Source organism: Melopsittacus undulatus, chromosome 3, assembly GCF_012275295.1.
Source record: "Melopsittacus undulatus isolate bMelUnd1 chromosome 3, bMelUnd1.mat.Z, whole genome shotgun sequence".
Lineage (NCBI taxonomy): Eukaryota > Metazoa > Chordata > Aves > Psittaciformes > Psittaculidae > Melopsittacus > Melopsittacus undulatus.
This window is the reverse complement of record NC_047529.1, coordinates 27,768,168-27,785,860: the sequence shown is the minus strand read 5'-3', so window position 1 is coordinate 27,785,860 and position 17,693 is coordinate 27,768,168. Positions and strand designations below refer to the sequence as shown.

The window sequence follows — 17,693 nt, the reverse complement described above, 5'->3', positions numbered from 1 at the left end:
GTTTCCCAGCCATGTCTTTTCTATGATGATAAACAGTAATTACTTCCCTGCTAATTCTTTTCAAGCTGGTTTGTTTTATTCCTTTCCAGATTCTTTGATATTTGAGGTTCATATGAAGCAGAACATGAAATTATTCATATGAAGCAGAACATGAAACATTACCTTCATCACTAATAATGGTTTAAGGATGTCCAGTTTGTAATGTAAGCAAGCAGAAAAAACCCTTAAAAAGGGTTATTATTAAATTCTTGGTTTGTACTGAATTTAATTTTCTTGATTGTGAGCCAGAGTTCTCTAAGACACTTAAAAGAGTTCTCAGAGATGATGGCTGTTGAGGTCAAATAGGTCTCTGGGAGTCACAATAAGCATCACCGCAAGAACATGCCAGCTCATCGCTTGTGCTGGATCCAACTGTAAGACCGTGGCAACCTCAGAGACCCGAGTCCAGAGGGACCTCGGGTGCTTCCTGCCAGATAGCAAGACCAGGCATATAGACACCTTAAAGTTGTCAACTGTCCCATCCTACCTTGGAAGTTGTTCGAGGCAAGCACCATCTCTGTCCCGGAAAAAAAATCCAGTCTTTGCACCAGGGTAAAATAAGCAGGTTTTTACACTGCATCATACTTTTGCTGGGACAGCCCTGTTACAAAAAGTGTTTAATCATCAGTGACTAAGATAAATATTGCTTAGTTCAGGAGTATGCTCTTCGCTCAAAGACTTTAATAAAAAGACTGGACAATAAAGAAACAATGTCATTTTGAGGAACTAATGCTTAAAAGTTATTTGCGTTCCATAGATCAGCAGGTGGAAGCTCTTGTCCGAGCAGGACAAGTAAGAACAGAAGAGCAGCTTTGCTGCCCTTTTGTGTCCTAGGTACAAAACGAGAAGGCAAAAGGTTCGGGCACATCATACCATTCACGTAATAATCTCTACATTGCAGCTCAACACAGCTCATGCTGTTCTTTCGTTTTGGGACAAACTGCATGAAGGAGAACAGAGAAGTGCCACAATAGGGTAATACAGTACATTTCCTAAAATGACCAGTTTAACAGGGCCCCAGGGATTCACAGTACATGTGGGCAAGCCACGAAGAGAAAGCGCAACAGCCCCAGCCCCTGATGGCCTGCCAAAAGAGCTCCTGAGGAGCTTGTGCCTCCTCCACACACAGGCTTTGCTTGGCTTCCTTTTGAGCAACCCTCGCCTTTCCCGTATCTGCCAAAGCACTTGCCTATATATTTAAATACTTCAATTAATTACCAGCTTCTCAAGTTCAGGAACTATTTTACCTTACTCAAATAGTTTATTTAAAAATATATATATAATATTCTCAAATTCAGAAAAGGATAGAACTTCCCACAATGTAACTTTTATATATATATATATATATATATAAAATATTTATGCATTCAGTGAATGGAAACAGTTTTACTGTATACATTTTTAATGTTGTACTCTATGCAAATCTGCATTGCCTAAAAATATACCGTACTTCTGTAAATCAAAACAAGCAGGGAAAAAACACTGTAGCTGTGCGCTGGGTTATAATACCTAACAGAAACGGTACGAAAGTTCTAGTTTTGAATTTCAGAACTCACAAACAACAGTTTACTTTGCGAGTGCATAAATAGAAGACTGAATACATTCTGGCTCTGTTAAGCTGAACTGTAGCAGAGGTTACAAAATGTAAATATATTTATTTGTTTTCAGTATTTCAGTGTTTCCAAGTCCACCTTTCATGATAGTGTTAAATAAATCATGGTCCTATCCTTCCAAACATTTCAACACTCTTTAAAACAAAATACAAACAAACAATTTTTAAAGTGAAATGTCCTCCTTCATTGAAGTGTTAGATCATATTTTAAATTACTGCACTCCCACACAATATTTTATATATATATATATTTTAAATATATATATATTTATATATATAAAGAGACCAAATAGGAGACTACACTTTTTTACTGTCAATCTGTTTAACATCGCATACTGTAGTTGTATAAAACATGCATTTTCTGGGATAATTATGAACACATCATGAATGAGTCCACATAAATTATATTTTTTGTACAACTCCAAGTTAAAAAAAAAAGTCAGATGAAGTGCCTCTGAGGCCTTTTCTTCCCAGCTATCAGTTCTCCAGACACACTACTGGAATATTTATCTATGCCTACAGCTATGTGCTAGAGAACCAGATTTAAAAGTTTAAAATACACCTACAGTATGTTTTACTTAAAGGTTGTGACGGTCCTCGGCTATTGTGTTGTGAAATGTAAAAATAGTCACAGATTCTTTTCTTGTTTTCCAGAAATAAAAAACACATCTAGGAGAGTATGCAAAAACAAGGCAAAATGAAGTTTCATAGCACTTAATGAGGGTTAATATAAGTCAATAATTAATATTGAGGTTCGTAAAAAGGGCTGGATGAGCAGTTACATGTACAAGCAAATGGTCAGGTTACTCCAATGGTATCAGATGTTGTGTAACCAACACTTCCTCCACCCTTAAAACCAGTCGATATACATTCAAAATAGGCTGACGTTGATATGCTTACTAGGTGTAAAAATAGTGCACTATTTTTTCTGCCACAAAGCAAAATTGCATCCTAAGAGCTGGTAAACCTTCTTTTTTCCTTAAACAGAATGGGCAAAAAACTTGGAAAAAGAAATTTAAATTAAGGCAATTAGACAGGTAAAACAGGACTGCCCATGATGATGTAGCTGAAACTAGTATATACTTCAAACTTGTACTAGCTGCTGAACACTGACATGCAGCTTCTGATAGACATGTATGAATGATATAAACTTCAACATTATGGCTTTATACAAGTGCATAGTTGCAACTGCAATAAGTAACGGTATCTGATTAATAAGCATAAAAAAATAAAGTGGAAAGATTTTTAAAACCCTCTTGCAGTATTACAGTACAATATATATACACAGTATAATGGTCACTTCTTACAGATGCAGTCTATATCACTGTGGTGGATCTTCCTCCTGTTCTTCTTGCAGACATGCTGGTGGCATCTTTACGGAAGCTGAAAAGTCAGTTTCTTCCATTTTAATATTCATTCCTCTCGATCCTTTTATGAAATGTAGTGTATGTGTCTTGCCAAGAAAGCTTTTGTGGAACAGACTTTAAAAGGTTACCTAACATATCCTTTTACTATTTACCAACCATTCCTCTTCTGATCAGTCACTCAGGGAAATACAGGAAAACCCTCAGAGATTAGTAATTTATATTGCAGCAAAAATGTAAACCTCTGATATATATAGCACAATCTCTCAGGAAAATATATATATTTTTAATATATTTTGGGATATGTTTCAGTCTTGCTGTAACAGGAAGAAAATTATCACCTCGAATTGTGTCTGCATTCACGGAAAGCAGTTAGCTGAAAAAGAAGCAGGAAGTTTGGTCAGTAAATGCAGCGAACGTATATCTGACACAAATATACTTCCTCAAAGTCTTCATTTAAGATGGGCTCATCAGCATACTTGGAGAAAACATCATTCCTCTGCATTCAACAGCATCATTACTTAAGTATAGTACATCCTTATGTATTATGATCCCAAATTGGTTAAACCCCCTTGTAATGTATGAGGGTAAAGTACAATATCCACAGTGTAAAAGTCACTTCTAAAAGATCAGTAATCTGTAGGCTTTTAATACATAAAGATGCAGTATATTTAATTAACATAATGCTCGTTATTGTAAACAAGCAAGTTAAATCAAGAGCTAGTAGCTCATATAACTGAATAGACAACTGAGGTGCAATGCTACTGCTGCATTCTTTTATGAGGCTGAGTCACACCTTACTTAAAAGAATCCTCAGGAATTTAACATTTAATTTGTTGGGTTTTTTTTCTGTATAAACATAACATTGCATCAACATGTAAAATGATTAAACATTGAAAACTACAAAATAGTTATCATAGAAAAGTCTTGTTATCTCTATTTCCAGTACATTCACACTGCATATTTAAGTAAGCCACAGGACAAATTAGATCAATGAAATGGCCATATCTTTTCTAGAGCAGTCAAGGAAACCACATCACAGAAGCTGCAAATTCCATTTGTTTACGCAAGTTTTCAAATGCATGGTTAGGTACCCAAAAAGCACAGCACTGCAAGGAAAAGCAAAGTCAAACTCACTTCAGAACATAGGGAGAAAGGCAAAATACAGAACTCTGTCGATTTCATGTCTGCTAGCCATAGAGCAGGCAATTTATGTTAAAAGCTTAAAAATTAAAAGTATTTGCAAATACAAATTCTATTTCAGCTACATATCCAACTGCTACAATCTCCCTTTTAGCCTTCAAAAATTATCTGCAGAGGTTAGCAGTATTGGTACCATTGGTGAGCAGCTATCCTGACAACAGCAGATTTAGGTTTTTTTCAGGCAGGCAGACATGAATTTTTGAAAAAACTACCTAATATTAGAAAGATAAAAACACTGTCAAAGTTTTAATAAAAATGGTTTCTTTAAAAATTTATCATAATCATGAACACAATCTCATTTTTACAGTTTAAAATATTAAAATGAGATCTTGTGTTTTCTCTGCTTTGAGAAACAAAGCCCAATATAAGCATGCTGTAGTCAAAGGCAAACAAATCCATTCCTCTCTGTTTAGATTTACCCCTTATACTTCTTCAGAAATCAAACACATCGTCATCATCATCACCATCAATATCATCAACATCATCAAATGACCAATCCCAGTCCTTAAATGCCAGATCAAGTAATCTGCAACAGGAGGGTTTGATGTTTAATGTGTGTCACACTTCTGTAAAAGACTTCAAAATTCCATTTGTTATCACTAAACCTGTTTAAGTAAAAGACTTAAGGTAGGTGGGTTCCTTCCTTCACCTGTCGTGGACTATCAAGAGTCAGTCCGTGTTCATGTAAGCCAGGAATGTTGTATTAATTGGGAATTTATCTCACAAATCATTCAATTCTATAGAACACTTACCATATTGGGTTTAGTCCCCCTAAATTTCAGTACCAATGTTATGAAGAGACCAAGATCTACATTTTGTAACATTAACTGCCTTCTGGTTTGCTTCTGTTCTTGTTGACTGAGGTGCAGTTTTATGCTCTCCTGCTATCCCTTTCCAGACATTAAGATAAAGCTAACATTTTTTCCTAAAACCCCAAGTAATTCTGACTGCTGAACAGAGCATCAAATAAACCATAATCATCTGAATTTACAAAGAGATACAATAGGATTTTATTGTATCCCAAATTCAGTAGGATTACTCTATAAAACATAGCTCACTATTTAAAGCTAAGCAATGCCAAAACCAGACAAGGTATCACTAGTTTTCTAGGCATCATGGCCTGCACTCCTTCTTTGGTCACTCTAGAACAAAGCAAGCCAGCGAGTCAAACCTTGTCAGCAAATGAGTCATTTTACTTATTATAGGCACTTATTTTGGGAGAGAATGAATCAGTGCCTAGAAGCATTCATCTCTTTCTGTTGTTCCGAATGACGTTAGACAAGTACGTTAAGTACAAACTTCTCAACTGCTACAGCTACAAGAAAGGAAACTCGGTCAAATCATTCCCCCAGTGAGCTCAATGGGTTTTAAATCAGGATTATATGTCAGCCATAGGAGGCAGAGATGGAAACCTTACCCGAATAGAGCACAGAGCACTCAGTGTGTTTAACTGCAATGTAGCATGATGCTAATAATAATCAGATGCTTTAAACAAAATGAATGTGGGGGGTTTACAGGTTTTAAAGTTTTTACACTTTTAAATGTGCTATATTCCCGAAAAGGCCCAATATTCATTTGTTATATGAACTATGCTCACTGCCACTTAGAAAACACTTTAAGAATTTATTAGGCATCACAATGTATTAAAGTTGATGTTTACTTTATTTTTTTTTAATTTGGCATCAGCCTTTTGGCGCAATCCAACTGAATGGATAACCAGAAATTAATGTGCTCTGTATCTGACACTCATTTGCCCTTTCTTAAATCATCATGAAGCCATGAAAACCTTGGAGAAACAATCGCTGTGTGAAATTCCTAGCATGGACAGCACTTGCACGATGATGCAGCATGTAAGGGACTTCTAGAGGCCTCTATAGCCCAACCTCCTGCTCAAAGCAGGGCTGGCCACAAGACCAGCCCAGACTACCCAAGGCTTTGTTCTGTCAGGTCTCTCCAGAGATGGAGCCCATCCAGCCTCACCAGCCTGTCTCTCTTCCTGGGTTCTGTGTTGGCTTCTCCTTTTATCCAGTTAGAATCTGTCTTGGGTGAACCAAGCCCCTCATCTTTCCCCCTCTCACCATGCAGCACTGAAGAGCCCAGCTCTGTCTCATCAATATCTTCCCTGCAGGGAGGGGGGCAGGCTGCTCTGATACACCCTTGGAGCTGTCCTTCATCCAAGTTGAATAAGCCCAGCTCCCTCAAGCCTCTGCTCTGACTGATCTGGTGGCCTCCACTGGACCTTCCCAGTTTGTCAATCGCTGGCTGAACTTGGGGGCCCAAATGCAGAGGCAGTATCTTAGTGCAGACTAAGGAGTGAACAGAGAGGGATAATCTCTTCCCTCAATCAGCTGGCTGTGCTCCTCTTGGTGCAGTCCCAGAACCTTCCTTGCTGCCAGGGCCCACTGCTGGCTCACCTCCAGCTCCTGCCCAGCCACTCAGTCCCCAGATTTAACTGGCAACTACATCTTCATTCCTAATGAAGTTTGTAACAGAAAACTGTTATTCCATACAGTAAGTCCTTGCATGAAAGCCCCGTAGTAGCACCAGTCAGATATAAATTGGCCATAGCAATTACAGTAATACAAGGATATGGTTTCTAATTAAAAGTGTTTAAATCCATACAAATTTCCACCGGTTGGACCAACCTGCATTATTAAGATGACAGGTGACATGACCTCACAGAACTACACTTCCATCTGTTAGATACATTTGCAAAGCTCACTTGGAAAGTTTAACTGCAAAAATAAAATGGTTTACACACAAAAATATTAATCCTCCTCCTATTCCCACCATCACAAAATACATAGCTAAAAAAAACCCCATTCAAGACGGATTTGTTGTGGAGGAGGCCAATTAAAAGAATGGTGAAAGTAAATACTGTGTTATGACAGCATTGCGTAAAAAAGGTCATGAAGATTGAAAGAACGGTGTTAGAAGGAGAAAGATTATTTTCAGAACATCTAAAATTAGCTGTCGAAAAAGAATCAGAATTTATAATATACCTTTTCTGTGTCAACTTGTCAACTTTCTACTTGTCCCTGAGCTATCATGTATGTTTCCTTGATTCATGGTTCAATCCTATCATAGATATTCTGCTTAGCTTTGCACAAAAAACCTCTTCAATTGGTCCATAAAGAGTAGTGATTAAAACATTTTTTATCTTCATAGTTACAATAATAACTAAGCATTTAAAATCCAAATTATGAGATCTGACTTTCTTCTAAATACGTATAGTAAATCACCAAAAACTAGACTATATGGAAGTTAGGAGGAAAGTGAAAGAGTTCGAGTAATTTTGCTATGCATTTCCATGCATTAAAATACCAGTATTGTTTTAAGATCTAACTCTTCATGACATAAAGCACAACAGCGGCATCCCAGTAAGAGCACACTTCCCCTGTGTTCTCCACTGGAGCCCTGGTGACTCACCCAACCCTGTTTTCAGCCAGCCAGTTTAGGTACTGGTGGCAGTCTAGTCACAGGAGCAAGGCAGCAAAACTGCCTAGCCACTGCCAAACTACTTCACTGGAGAGAAATGTTAAGCCTTTGCTGGAATGCCCATTGCTGCTGGAATACTACATCAAACAAAAGAAGTCAGACCAAACTTTTCACAGGCTGTCAACAACTGAGGACTGATATAACCAAGTAATAGCAAGTGCTCTGGGTGGTGAAAAAAGGAAACTGAAAAAACCCCCAAGAAATTCTGCTGTGTAATCACATGAGCACTACCTGTAGAATGCTATCACTTCCACAGTATACTATAGGGTTTTGCCCCTTAAAACTGATCCAGTAATAGATTTCTAGGTTTTGTATGGACATTTTTTCCCCCCGAATCAGAGTAACTTGATAAGACTATTCTTTTGGGAGTGATGAAACATCAGCGTAAGTCCTAGGCTGAATAAGGGATTGAAACCAACTCTCAACCCTTTGGTGAGTGCTCCAGCTACTTCACAAATGATGATTTCCCCCCCACCCTATACAATCTTCTTGCTCTCTTTCAAGAAGCACAAGTGATGCTCAGACAAATGACTTCCACTGCAGCAATGGGCTCCAGGCTGTACATCCCGTGTGGGCAGAGACGCAAAAGTAAGATTCATCTGAACTAGGTTTTCACTGTAGACATCCACAAACATGCTGCATGCTCCTTTTTCACACTAGGAGGATCGGAAACCTAAACCCAACTCTTCCTAAGCATGAACTGTAAATGGAGTCAGATGCAGAGATATACAGATTTGGTCAGATGAAACACACGTTAAGAGACAAATCTGCAATCAGGTGTCCAACCTAAGAGCAGGGCAGGAATTCACACACATGCCCCCAAACCAAGCAATAAGAAACAAAAGACATGTAGTCTTTGCTGCATGCAAGGCTGTCTAGATTGCCTTTTTGGAGGCACTCAGTTCTCTCCAAGGTTCATTAGAACCACAAGCACCTAACTTCACTGCTCAACTTCCAATCAGGTACAGCGATGGCCAACTCTAATATTGTCAAACCTTAATTTTCTTTTCTTACCCTTCATGCCCTTCTCCCTGACTCTTTGCCTAGATAAACCCCATTTTCCCTGACAGATCACAAGAACTTTTAAGCCAGAGACTTGTAGGATGATACAGGTTCTACCTATTACACATAGAAGCAATGGAATACATTATCAGTACGGAAGGGTTAACTAACAGGTAATGCAAGTCCTTTAAACAAGGGAACAAACATAGTGCTCTCCTAACTTAACTGAGGTTTATAGAAGATGACATGCTAGATCACGTATGTCAAGAGTCCACAACATTTGTGGTCAGTTATCCTTATCAACAGATTGACATTAATTGTAGTCAGATGTTTAAACCAATAAATGAAATAGCAGCTCTTGTGTCACCTTGGTTTGTTTGGAGGAAGCTGTCGACTTGGTCGTCTGATGGACTGGTTTGGCTGTACCTTCATGGAAGTTCTGGGAGAAGATCGAGCAAAGGGGTCTGGTGCTGGAGGCTTCTTGGGTATTTTTTTCACCAGTCGGCTCACCCATTTTTGCTGTTCTTCTGTAGAATTAGCTAACAGTAGTAGATTCTTTGCCGTTGAAATATCATAGTACACTGTAGTAAGAATTTTTAAAATAAAAATATTGTTATTATTCTAAACATGTCCCAGCATCAAAAATTACTTGACAGGTTACTGTTCTCTCACAGCCAACACAATGAGAATCAAGCAGAGAAATTAAAAGCTAAATGATTTTGCCAAACCTTAAGTTTCCTGGCTGCTGACAGTGCCCCCTGACATTTTGGGGCTAACAACTTCATACTGTGGAAGATACACACTCACGTGAAGAGAACAGGGAAGGGTAATGCAAAGAGATGTGCCCAAGAAAGCAAGTCATGTGAGTCACAGTAAACTTCATTGTCATCTATTTCATAACATGCACTAACACTATTGTTTCACACAGCAATGAAGCACAACTCGCATTGTCAGCAGTCTTATATCTATCATGCTTTACTGCACAAGGCTGACAACACAACAGGCATGTATGTACATTGGCCACATGCCATTAACTCACAGCAATAGGCTGATCCTCATGTAGACACCCTTGGAAAGGTTCTGGTGGCTATGTACTAATAAAAAACCCCTACCTCTTTATGTTTAGTTGGTGCTATTACTAGAATCCTGTCATCTATTAGAGCACCTTATGACTCCAGCAATTACGTGTGCATTCAAAGACTTGCCACTTACCTTTGCAAGGTGCTATAATCTCTTCTTTTTTATCCATGTGATCTTTGTGACATTTGATATGGCAACGGCGACATTCTAGAGCAGGAGGAGGTTTAAACATATGCCACAGTGGCTTCATGCAAGCTTCACAATTGGTTGGAAAGTGATAAAGAGTAGGTATAAACTCATGTCCTTTGTGACAAATGTAATTTGACTTCTCTCCCATGGGCTCCACAGGAAATTCCTGTTCCTTTTTGCTCTCTCCTTCATTAGCATATAGAATCTAGAATCAAAAGCAAAATACTCTCAGTACTCCTAGATGATGAATGTAAATTCATAGTCATTATGTAAGTATAAAGATTGAAGAACTGCATCCAAATCTTTTTTTTTCCACTAATTTTTAGTAAATATTTAATTAGACAAAGTTCTGAAAAGACTTTTTACAACGTGTGAGACTGTTTTTTTACCATGTTAGAAACATTAATTTAAATACCTGGAATATCCTAGGAATTTCCTTGGAATCTGCTCTGTACACATCAGTCTGAGTGACTGGTCGGACATGGAAGAGTTTGCTACAGGAAATTATTTCAACAGGACAAAAATTGTTACCAAAATAAGAAATTTAATTTGACAGATTAAGTTAGGATACAACAAACCACATCAAGAGTTAGAGCCATTATAGATTTGTCATGTCAAATTTCTAATCACTTGATTGAAGCCTTATCTTTCAATCCCACACATGAATTTCCCCAAACCCTAAATAAAAAGAAGTCACAAGTATCCAGCTATATTTTTCAGGTTAAAAAAAGTAAGTAAAAAGACAGCACTGAAAACCCAGCATCATGTGACTGTTAATGCTTGCTGGTGGCTTTTTAACAATCCTCTTCCAATGCTCTAACCTCTCCACATTTTGCACTTAGTAAGAAAATAAATTAGTTAATTATACAACCCACCTGTAAGGACACGTTGTGAGAATGTTCAAACACTGAGAATTACAGCCTCTCTGCTATAGTTTTCTTCATGTTTTTTGCTATATGTTAGTGAGGTACACCTAGCTGAGCTTGTGGAAGCAGTTCTGTTACATGAGAGCTTAATGGAGCACCCTGTATCAGACTCAGCACTCCACTTCTGCTGCACCACTACTTACAGGAAGCACAATTCATCACAACGGATCCTGAGGTCCCAGCTCTGCAGTTCAGATTACACAAGTACACCCCATCTGACACTGTGCTCCCAGGCTGGAACTCAAAAGGCCTTTTGCCAAAGTCTTTCAGACAACGCTCACCTACAAATCAGAAGGAATCTCATATGGTAATACTTACTCTATATCTAATACCATATAAGGATTAGATTGTTCCTTATCTTGTTCGCTGTCATAGAACAGGATCTTCTTACTGCTTACAATTACATACTGTTAGGAAACAGAAAAGGAGAAAACACACATTTTAATCCAGCTCATCACAGATGTCAAAGATGTCACAGTAATTACCACAGCTGTCACAGCAATATTTTTCTACAGCTTTATTAAATAGTAGGTAAATAGACAACAGAACTGTATGCTAAGGCTATATTTGCAATAAATTAATTGCAAAACAAACAAAATCCTGATTACCTGATAAATCAATTTATGTTACCAGATTAATTGATATTTGAACAGAAGAGATATTATGAAGAGATAAAAATTAAGTCTGGAACACAGTAAGATAAAAGCTTTTAATTTCTATTTGATTTAATTTTCAATTGGACTGATAGTGAAAGTAATTGTCATGATACCTATTTTATATGTGTAGTTCATAACTAATAGAGATCATATTCACAAGGATCACTGTTACATTTAGCAACATTGCTAGTAAGTTTCATAAGAAAGCTAGTTATTTATAAGCCTTCCTATTTCCTCAGTTTTGTCCCAGATTAAGAGTCTGCCTGAGAAGCACACGAACTGGTATGAAAATGTGTATGTTATTCTTCAGGCAAAGAATCATCAAAGAGATTACTGAAAAGCAGTAGATGAGTGAAGGCTGCACAAGGCAGACAAGTAGTTGTTAATTTTATCTCCTAAATAAAGAATCTGTCATGGGCATTTGCTTCCAGACCCTGCTGAATTCCAGCTATATAATACTGCTGGGAGTGCTGGTGCCTGAATGTACGAACATTTGTAGATCATGAATGGCTATCCTCACGTCTGACTGGACAAATAAGCATTTTAACCTATTACAATTGTCTTAACATGCTCCTCCCCAGAGGTAGCTGTATCAGCTAACATATTTTTAGTTGTATTTAAGTAATGAGAGAACATGTATCAAAGAAAGATTAATGTGTTGAAAGCCTACAGTATGTTTAAATCCAGGAAACACATAAGACCAGATAACAGGTCTGGTTTTCTTACCTTTTTAACCCATCCAAATTTTTTAGTGTTATTTCTAACCGGCAGTGATAGCCAGCCTTCCAATCTTGATTCTGAAAAAAGTATATATTGAAGAACATAAATACACAACACTATGTTTGAGACTACTGGGCATTTAAAACAGTTATTGAAGATCAATAAGAAAGCGACGAAGCAAACATGAGAACATGAACTTTAAAACAACAAACTTTAAAACAGCACTTTAAAACAACAAACTCTTACAAAGTTTATCATAGTAATTGTTCTAGAACAAGTTAAATCGAGTATTCCTGAATACAACCAATAAGCAATAATGCAATCACAAAGATGTAGTAGGCATGGGGAAGAGCAAACTTGCAATTGCAGCATACACATTCCCTTTAGTAATTTTTTCAAGATTCAAAATGCTTCTATCAAACTTTGCCTTTTAAAATAGCATCTGAGGATATTAGTACAGACCACACAACATCCAGTTCAAGACAAAAAAGGGCAAACTACCACAACAAATAATTTGTATCCTCTATACGCCAGGTAAAATTTCAGGAGTTTACTATTCTAATTCATATCTTTTGCTCTGTAAATTTCCTTTTTTTCTTATTTTCCTAGGCTATCTCATCCAAAGTAAGTAATCTTTGGCCAATCCTATGGCCTTGCCTAAGTTCGACTGCCCTTTCACACACTTGCAGTATTTTATATCACACTGGCACATTAGTCACATTGCATTTATCAAACAGTATTAACAGCTCAGCTGTTGTCTGTCATACACATTCCAGTGGTAACCAAAAGCTCACCGGGATCACACTTTCCTAGTGCTTAGTAATACACAGTATCACATAGCCTTGGGCCCTATTTTTAGAGCTGCACCTAATACAGGCATTTCTTTCCCCTATGTTTTATTAAGAGGAACTACTCATTTACAATAATATTTTTCTAATGAGTTTCCCACCCTAGCAGATAACGTCGACTGCTGCTGAGGAACCTCCAAGTAAAAAAATTCTAAAGCCTTCTTAAGTATTAACAAACACAAAACCGTGTAAGGAGCATAAACATGCTCCAGAATTGCAAAAATCATCTTCTTTCTCATCTCAAGGCATTTGCAGGCTCCTGCCCATGTTTAACAGTGTAACAAATAGTTATTAGATATTCACAGAATCCTTATTTCGTCTAATGAGACTTGAAGCAGTTACTTATTCTGATATGCACTGTCTTCAAAGTTTATTCCCCTGTAAGTATTTGATGTTGAAGACACATTTTAATATACGTACCAAGCTACCATAAATGAAGTAGTTCTATAATGTGCACTTTGCTTCACACCTGCCACTTTAAATTGTAGCAAGCACAATGCTGATGCAAAAAAAAAAAATTCTCCACCCCCATCCAAGAAGCATGTATAGTTTGTTAACTATAAAAATGGGAAAAAATGCAACAAAATACAACCATCATATCTCAAAGCTGTTGTAATTATGTCAGCAAAAAGTCCTTAGATATGATTTTTTCTTTAGAACAAACCCATGCAGATACCACAACAGCAGCTAACAACTCAAACCTTATGTATGTACTTAATACTTCTTTTATTAGAAGCCTCACAGCAAAAAACAGAGCATAAGAAAAACAGAGGAAATGCATTATTCTTTACTCTAGATTGACGAAGCAATGGCAATATCCCAAAACAAGTTTTGCCATCAGTGGAAAGGTATTCAAGACTTTAAAGGAACCTCAAGTGAAATACAGAAATGTGAATGTAAATAAAAGACCCACACCTCTGACATTGAACAATACTTCTGTTTAGTGTTGTCATATGAAATGAGGATCAATTAGTTATACAAAGCTCTGTTTTACCAGAGCCATATCACTTCATTATATGCTTTATGTATGAGAGTAAACTCTGCTTGCATTTCCATTCAAAAATCAAAAATAAGACACAAATTGAGGCAAAACAATGTAATGCTCAGAATGCTGAATTTCTAAGATTAATAATGTAAATTTAGATTGTGAGGAGTCTTAACACAAGGATTTGACTTTCTGGTATCCGGTATCTTATAGGGTCATACAGACATTGGCAGATACTGGATAGAGGCTACCTGGAAAACAAGGCTGTAAGCCTCATTTATTCAATGCCTTTATAAAAATGGTGGTTTTATCAATGGGAGCAAGCATCTGTAACATTTAGAGAAAATGGGCAATCATTTGCTCATGCAAACATTTTCATGTCATTGATGGCAATGTTTACTGCCACTGCAGCATGTTTACTGCCAGATTTGATGTGTTGGGTTTCTTGTTTAAATAATGTATTAATAGCGTTAGTTTTGAAACAGAGAAAAGTACACAGTAAGAACAAAACCAAACAGATCTCAGGGATGTCACCTGTGCTATCAACTTCTGTAGGGCTGTGGGAACAAGACAAAAGTTCTTCCTCTGAGTCAGAATCAGTATCAGAATCGAGAAGCATGCGAGAACTGGAAGGCTTAGTGGCAATACTGACAGAGGTAGAAGAGTGCTGGTAGGTAAAGGACATGGATTCCATAGTGTGGGACTGAGTGATATGGACTAAACATAAAGGATAAAGGAGGAAAAAGGCAGAAAAGAAGTCAAAATAGAATCTCTAAGAAGAGAGTATTAGTTTTACATTTCATCACATAACACAGTAATTGCAAAGTAATCATCACAATCAAATAGAAAAATATTACTTAGTTTTAATGGGGTAAAACAGACTTTTTAAAAGAAATTTCTTTAAACAAATGTAAGATGAAGTATGATTACAGACAGATTTAGTATGTGGATAGTGATCACTAATCATTGGTAAGATGGTAGAAACACATGAAGATGAAAAGCCACAGAATCATCACAGCATTAATTTAATACTTCAGCTTCTATGGTAAAACACTGATATAAAACCAATTAATGCAGAAATATTAATAAAAGTGACATACCAGGGAATCCATCATCTGCCTCAGCATCTCCAGGCCCACTGCCTATGCTGCTGTTGTCTAGACCAATGTGCAATGACTGCAGCTGCGAACGAAGCTGTTCAATATCACTGTCTTTACTGTCCAGAGTCATCTGGAGTTCAATCCGTATCTGACTCTCTTCTGCTATTTGCTGTAAGCAAATAGATCACAAGATTTCTTATTATCATAATACTCAGTTACTCAGAGAAAATATAAGTAGAAAATTACAGAGACTATGCAGCCAATATGAATATAGATACTGTGGTATTCCTTTTGATCATGGGAAATTCAGGAATAGAGAGGCTGCATACACTACCTTAAAGCCTGTATCAATTCAATGAGAATTACAGAAAATGCTATCAGTGTTTGTATTTGCAAAAGGATCTTACCGCCTGCATTTCATTGATTTCCTTTTGGTATTTGATCATCATTTGGGTTAGCTTTTCTCGTTCAGACTTCAGTTCCATATGCAGTTTCCTATTTTCCTTTTCCTTCCGCCGTACATCAGTGTCAGCTCCACGTTTGACTGGACCCTTCCGATTCATGATCTCAGCCAGTTTATTCACAGCCTTCCCATGGGAAAGAAAAAAATGACAAAACCCATACTAATAAATACACAGTTACATCATGAAGAAAGTCTTTTCTCCTGTCCTTGAACAGATACTTTAATCTAACTGTAAACCAAGACCTCTGTAATCCTGTACTACAAAGTTGCTATAATTCAATGTATTAGTCAAAATTAAAAAGAAAGTAATGATGACTTTTTCACTTTGAGCAAGCATTAGCTGTGAATACTTCTATTCATTTAAGTAATCTGTTCCATTTTCATTAATTAACTCCAAAATATATCCCTGGATTAAGATGTCACTTGTCCTAAAAGACAATCCAGATTAAAATCAGAAATCGACTGTTTTACGTAAGTTATAGAGGAATATAAATCAAGAAAACAGTAATATAGGAGTTCATCTGACTGAAATTATGATTTTTGCAGGTGGACTGCATCTAGAGTAGGAGGTCCCCTGGTAACTCACGAGGATGCCGTTTCACTACACTGAAAGTCTACTTAGTAGAAGAAAAAAAATTAATATATATATGTTTTTTTCAGGGTGAAAAAAAGAACAAAGCATTAACAGTACATATAGTTTACCATGGAAAGATCTCTACTGAAAATTATTTGATTCATAAACACTAGCTCTTCCTTCATTTAGATAATTGCTTACCTGGGTTTTCAATGTTCTTTCATTCAACAACTGTTTCTCAAATTGCGCTTTAATATTTCCTACATTTGCTTCTTCTTCTTTTAGCTTTGTAATTTCTGCAGCAAGGTAATAAAAAAAATAAATCTGTGAAAGCTCACTACAAAAGAAAATAGTACTATTAAAGAACAAAACTGGTTTCAAATTAAGTTACATTTCAGAGAATACATACGTTCTTGTCCTTCCTTCAGTTTATTGTTCAGTTCTTCTTTCTCATTAGCAAGATTAGCCACATCACTAGTTAGTGTCCTATTTGCTTCCTCCAACTACAAAACAAGCACACAGTACCATGTAACAAAACTCATTTGGCATACAAAAACACTACAGTATAGAAGGAAATGCTTTAGTGTGAAACCAGGATAACAGGACTAGCTGTAAGGGGGGTAGGGGCACAGAAGAACAAAGGATCAGAGAGTTCAGTGCAATAAACAGCATAAGAGATTTTTTTCTTTCTTTCTTTCATAGGAAATAAATATTTTTAAAATGTCAGTTTTACTTCCTTATCACTTACCTGGTAAATAGTAATGGACAACTCAAACTGCAAATAAAATGCAAACTCATGTAAGCCTCTACCAAAATTACAGTTCATATAACTCACAGAGGCTATGGTGGCATCTTTCTCAGTAAGTTCCTGTTTATGCCTGGCCATCATCTCTTTAATCTCCAGCTCTTTCATAATCTTCTCTTTTTCCAAATCAGAGTACTGTTCTTCAGCAATGGAACGTGCAAGTTGCTCTGAATCTGCTTTTGTCAAAGTAATCTCCAGCTGAGCAGCCAAGGAGTCTCTGCAAATTATTGATATATATTATTAACTTGCATGGCAGGTTATGGGGTGGGAAAACAACAATGAAACACTACCCTAATATTTTACGTATTAGTAGTACAACTAGTAGAACCTACCTCTCGTCTTGTAACTCCTGTATCTTTTGCTGCATTTCTTTACAAAGTTTGGTCTTTTCCTCACATTCTTCTTTAAGCTCTCTAACTTGCGTTTTATACAGAGTCTAGAATTTAAAGTTGGAAAGAAAAGGATGTGACTTGCATGTTCTAGCTTGAAAGTACACAAAAATGACGCAAAATGACATTGTATGCAATTCTTTAATCACACACCCAATTAGAGTGTCATTGTTCAATGCCTCCACTGACTTTAATTAAGTCATCATAATTCACAAATGTTTCAGTTATTCCACTTTTTTT

At 36.9% G+C, this 17,693-nt stretch overlaps 1 protein-coding gene across 3 annotated transcripts in view; it reads right to left on the bottom strand.

Moving 5' to 3' along the window:
- Nucleotides 1-2,403: 2,403 nt before the first annotated feature.
- Nucleotides 2,404-17,693, bottom strand: part of ROCK2 (Rho associated coiled-coil containing protein kinase 2) — a 97,612-nt gene continuing 82,322 nt past the window's right edge. For 2 of the 3 annotated variants that reach the window (XM_034060807.1, XM_034060808.1), the window contains 12 exons: nucleotides 17,397-17,500; nucleotides 17,095-17,281; nucleotides 16,669-16,762; nucleotides 16,461-16,555; nucleotides 15,630-15,809; nucleotides 15,223-15,391; nucleotides 12,296-12,366; nucleotides 11,232-11,320; nucleotides 10,403-10,481; nucleotides 9,931-10,192; nucleotides 9,086-9,299; nucleotides 2,404-3,391 (listed from right to left, as the gene is read on the bottom strand). In XM_034060807.1, coding sequence (XP_033916698.1) covers nucleotides 3,388-3,391; nucleotides 9,086-9,299; nucleotides 9,931-10,192; nucleotides 10,403-10,481; nucleotides 11,232-11,320; nucleotides 12,296-12,366; nucleotides 15,223-15,391; nucleotides 15,630-15,809; nucleotides 16,461-16,555; nucleotides 16,669-16,762; nucleotides 17,095-17,281; nucleotides 17,397-17,500 — 1,548 coding nt within the window. In that variant the 3' untranslated portion in view covers nucleotides 2,404-3,387. The other variant, XM_034060809.1, reaches the window with a different exon arrangement.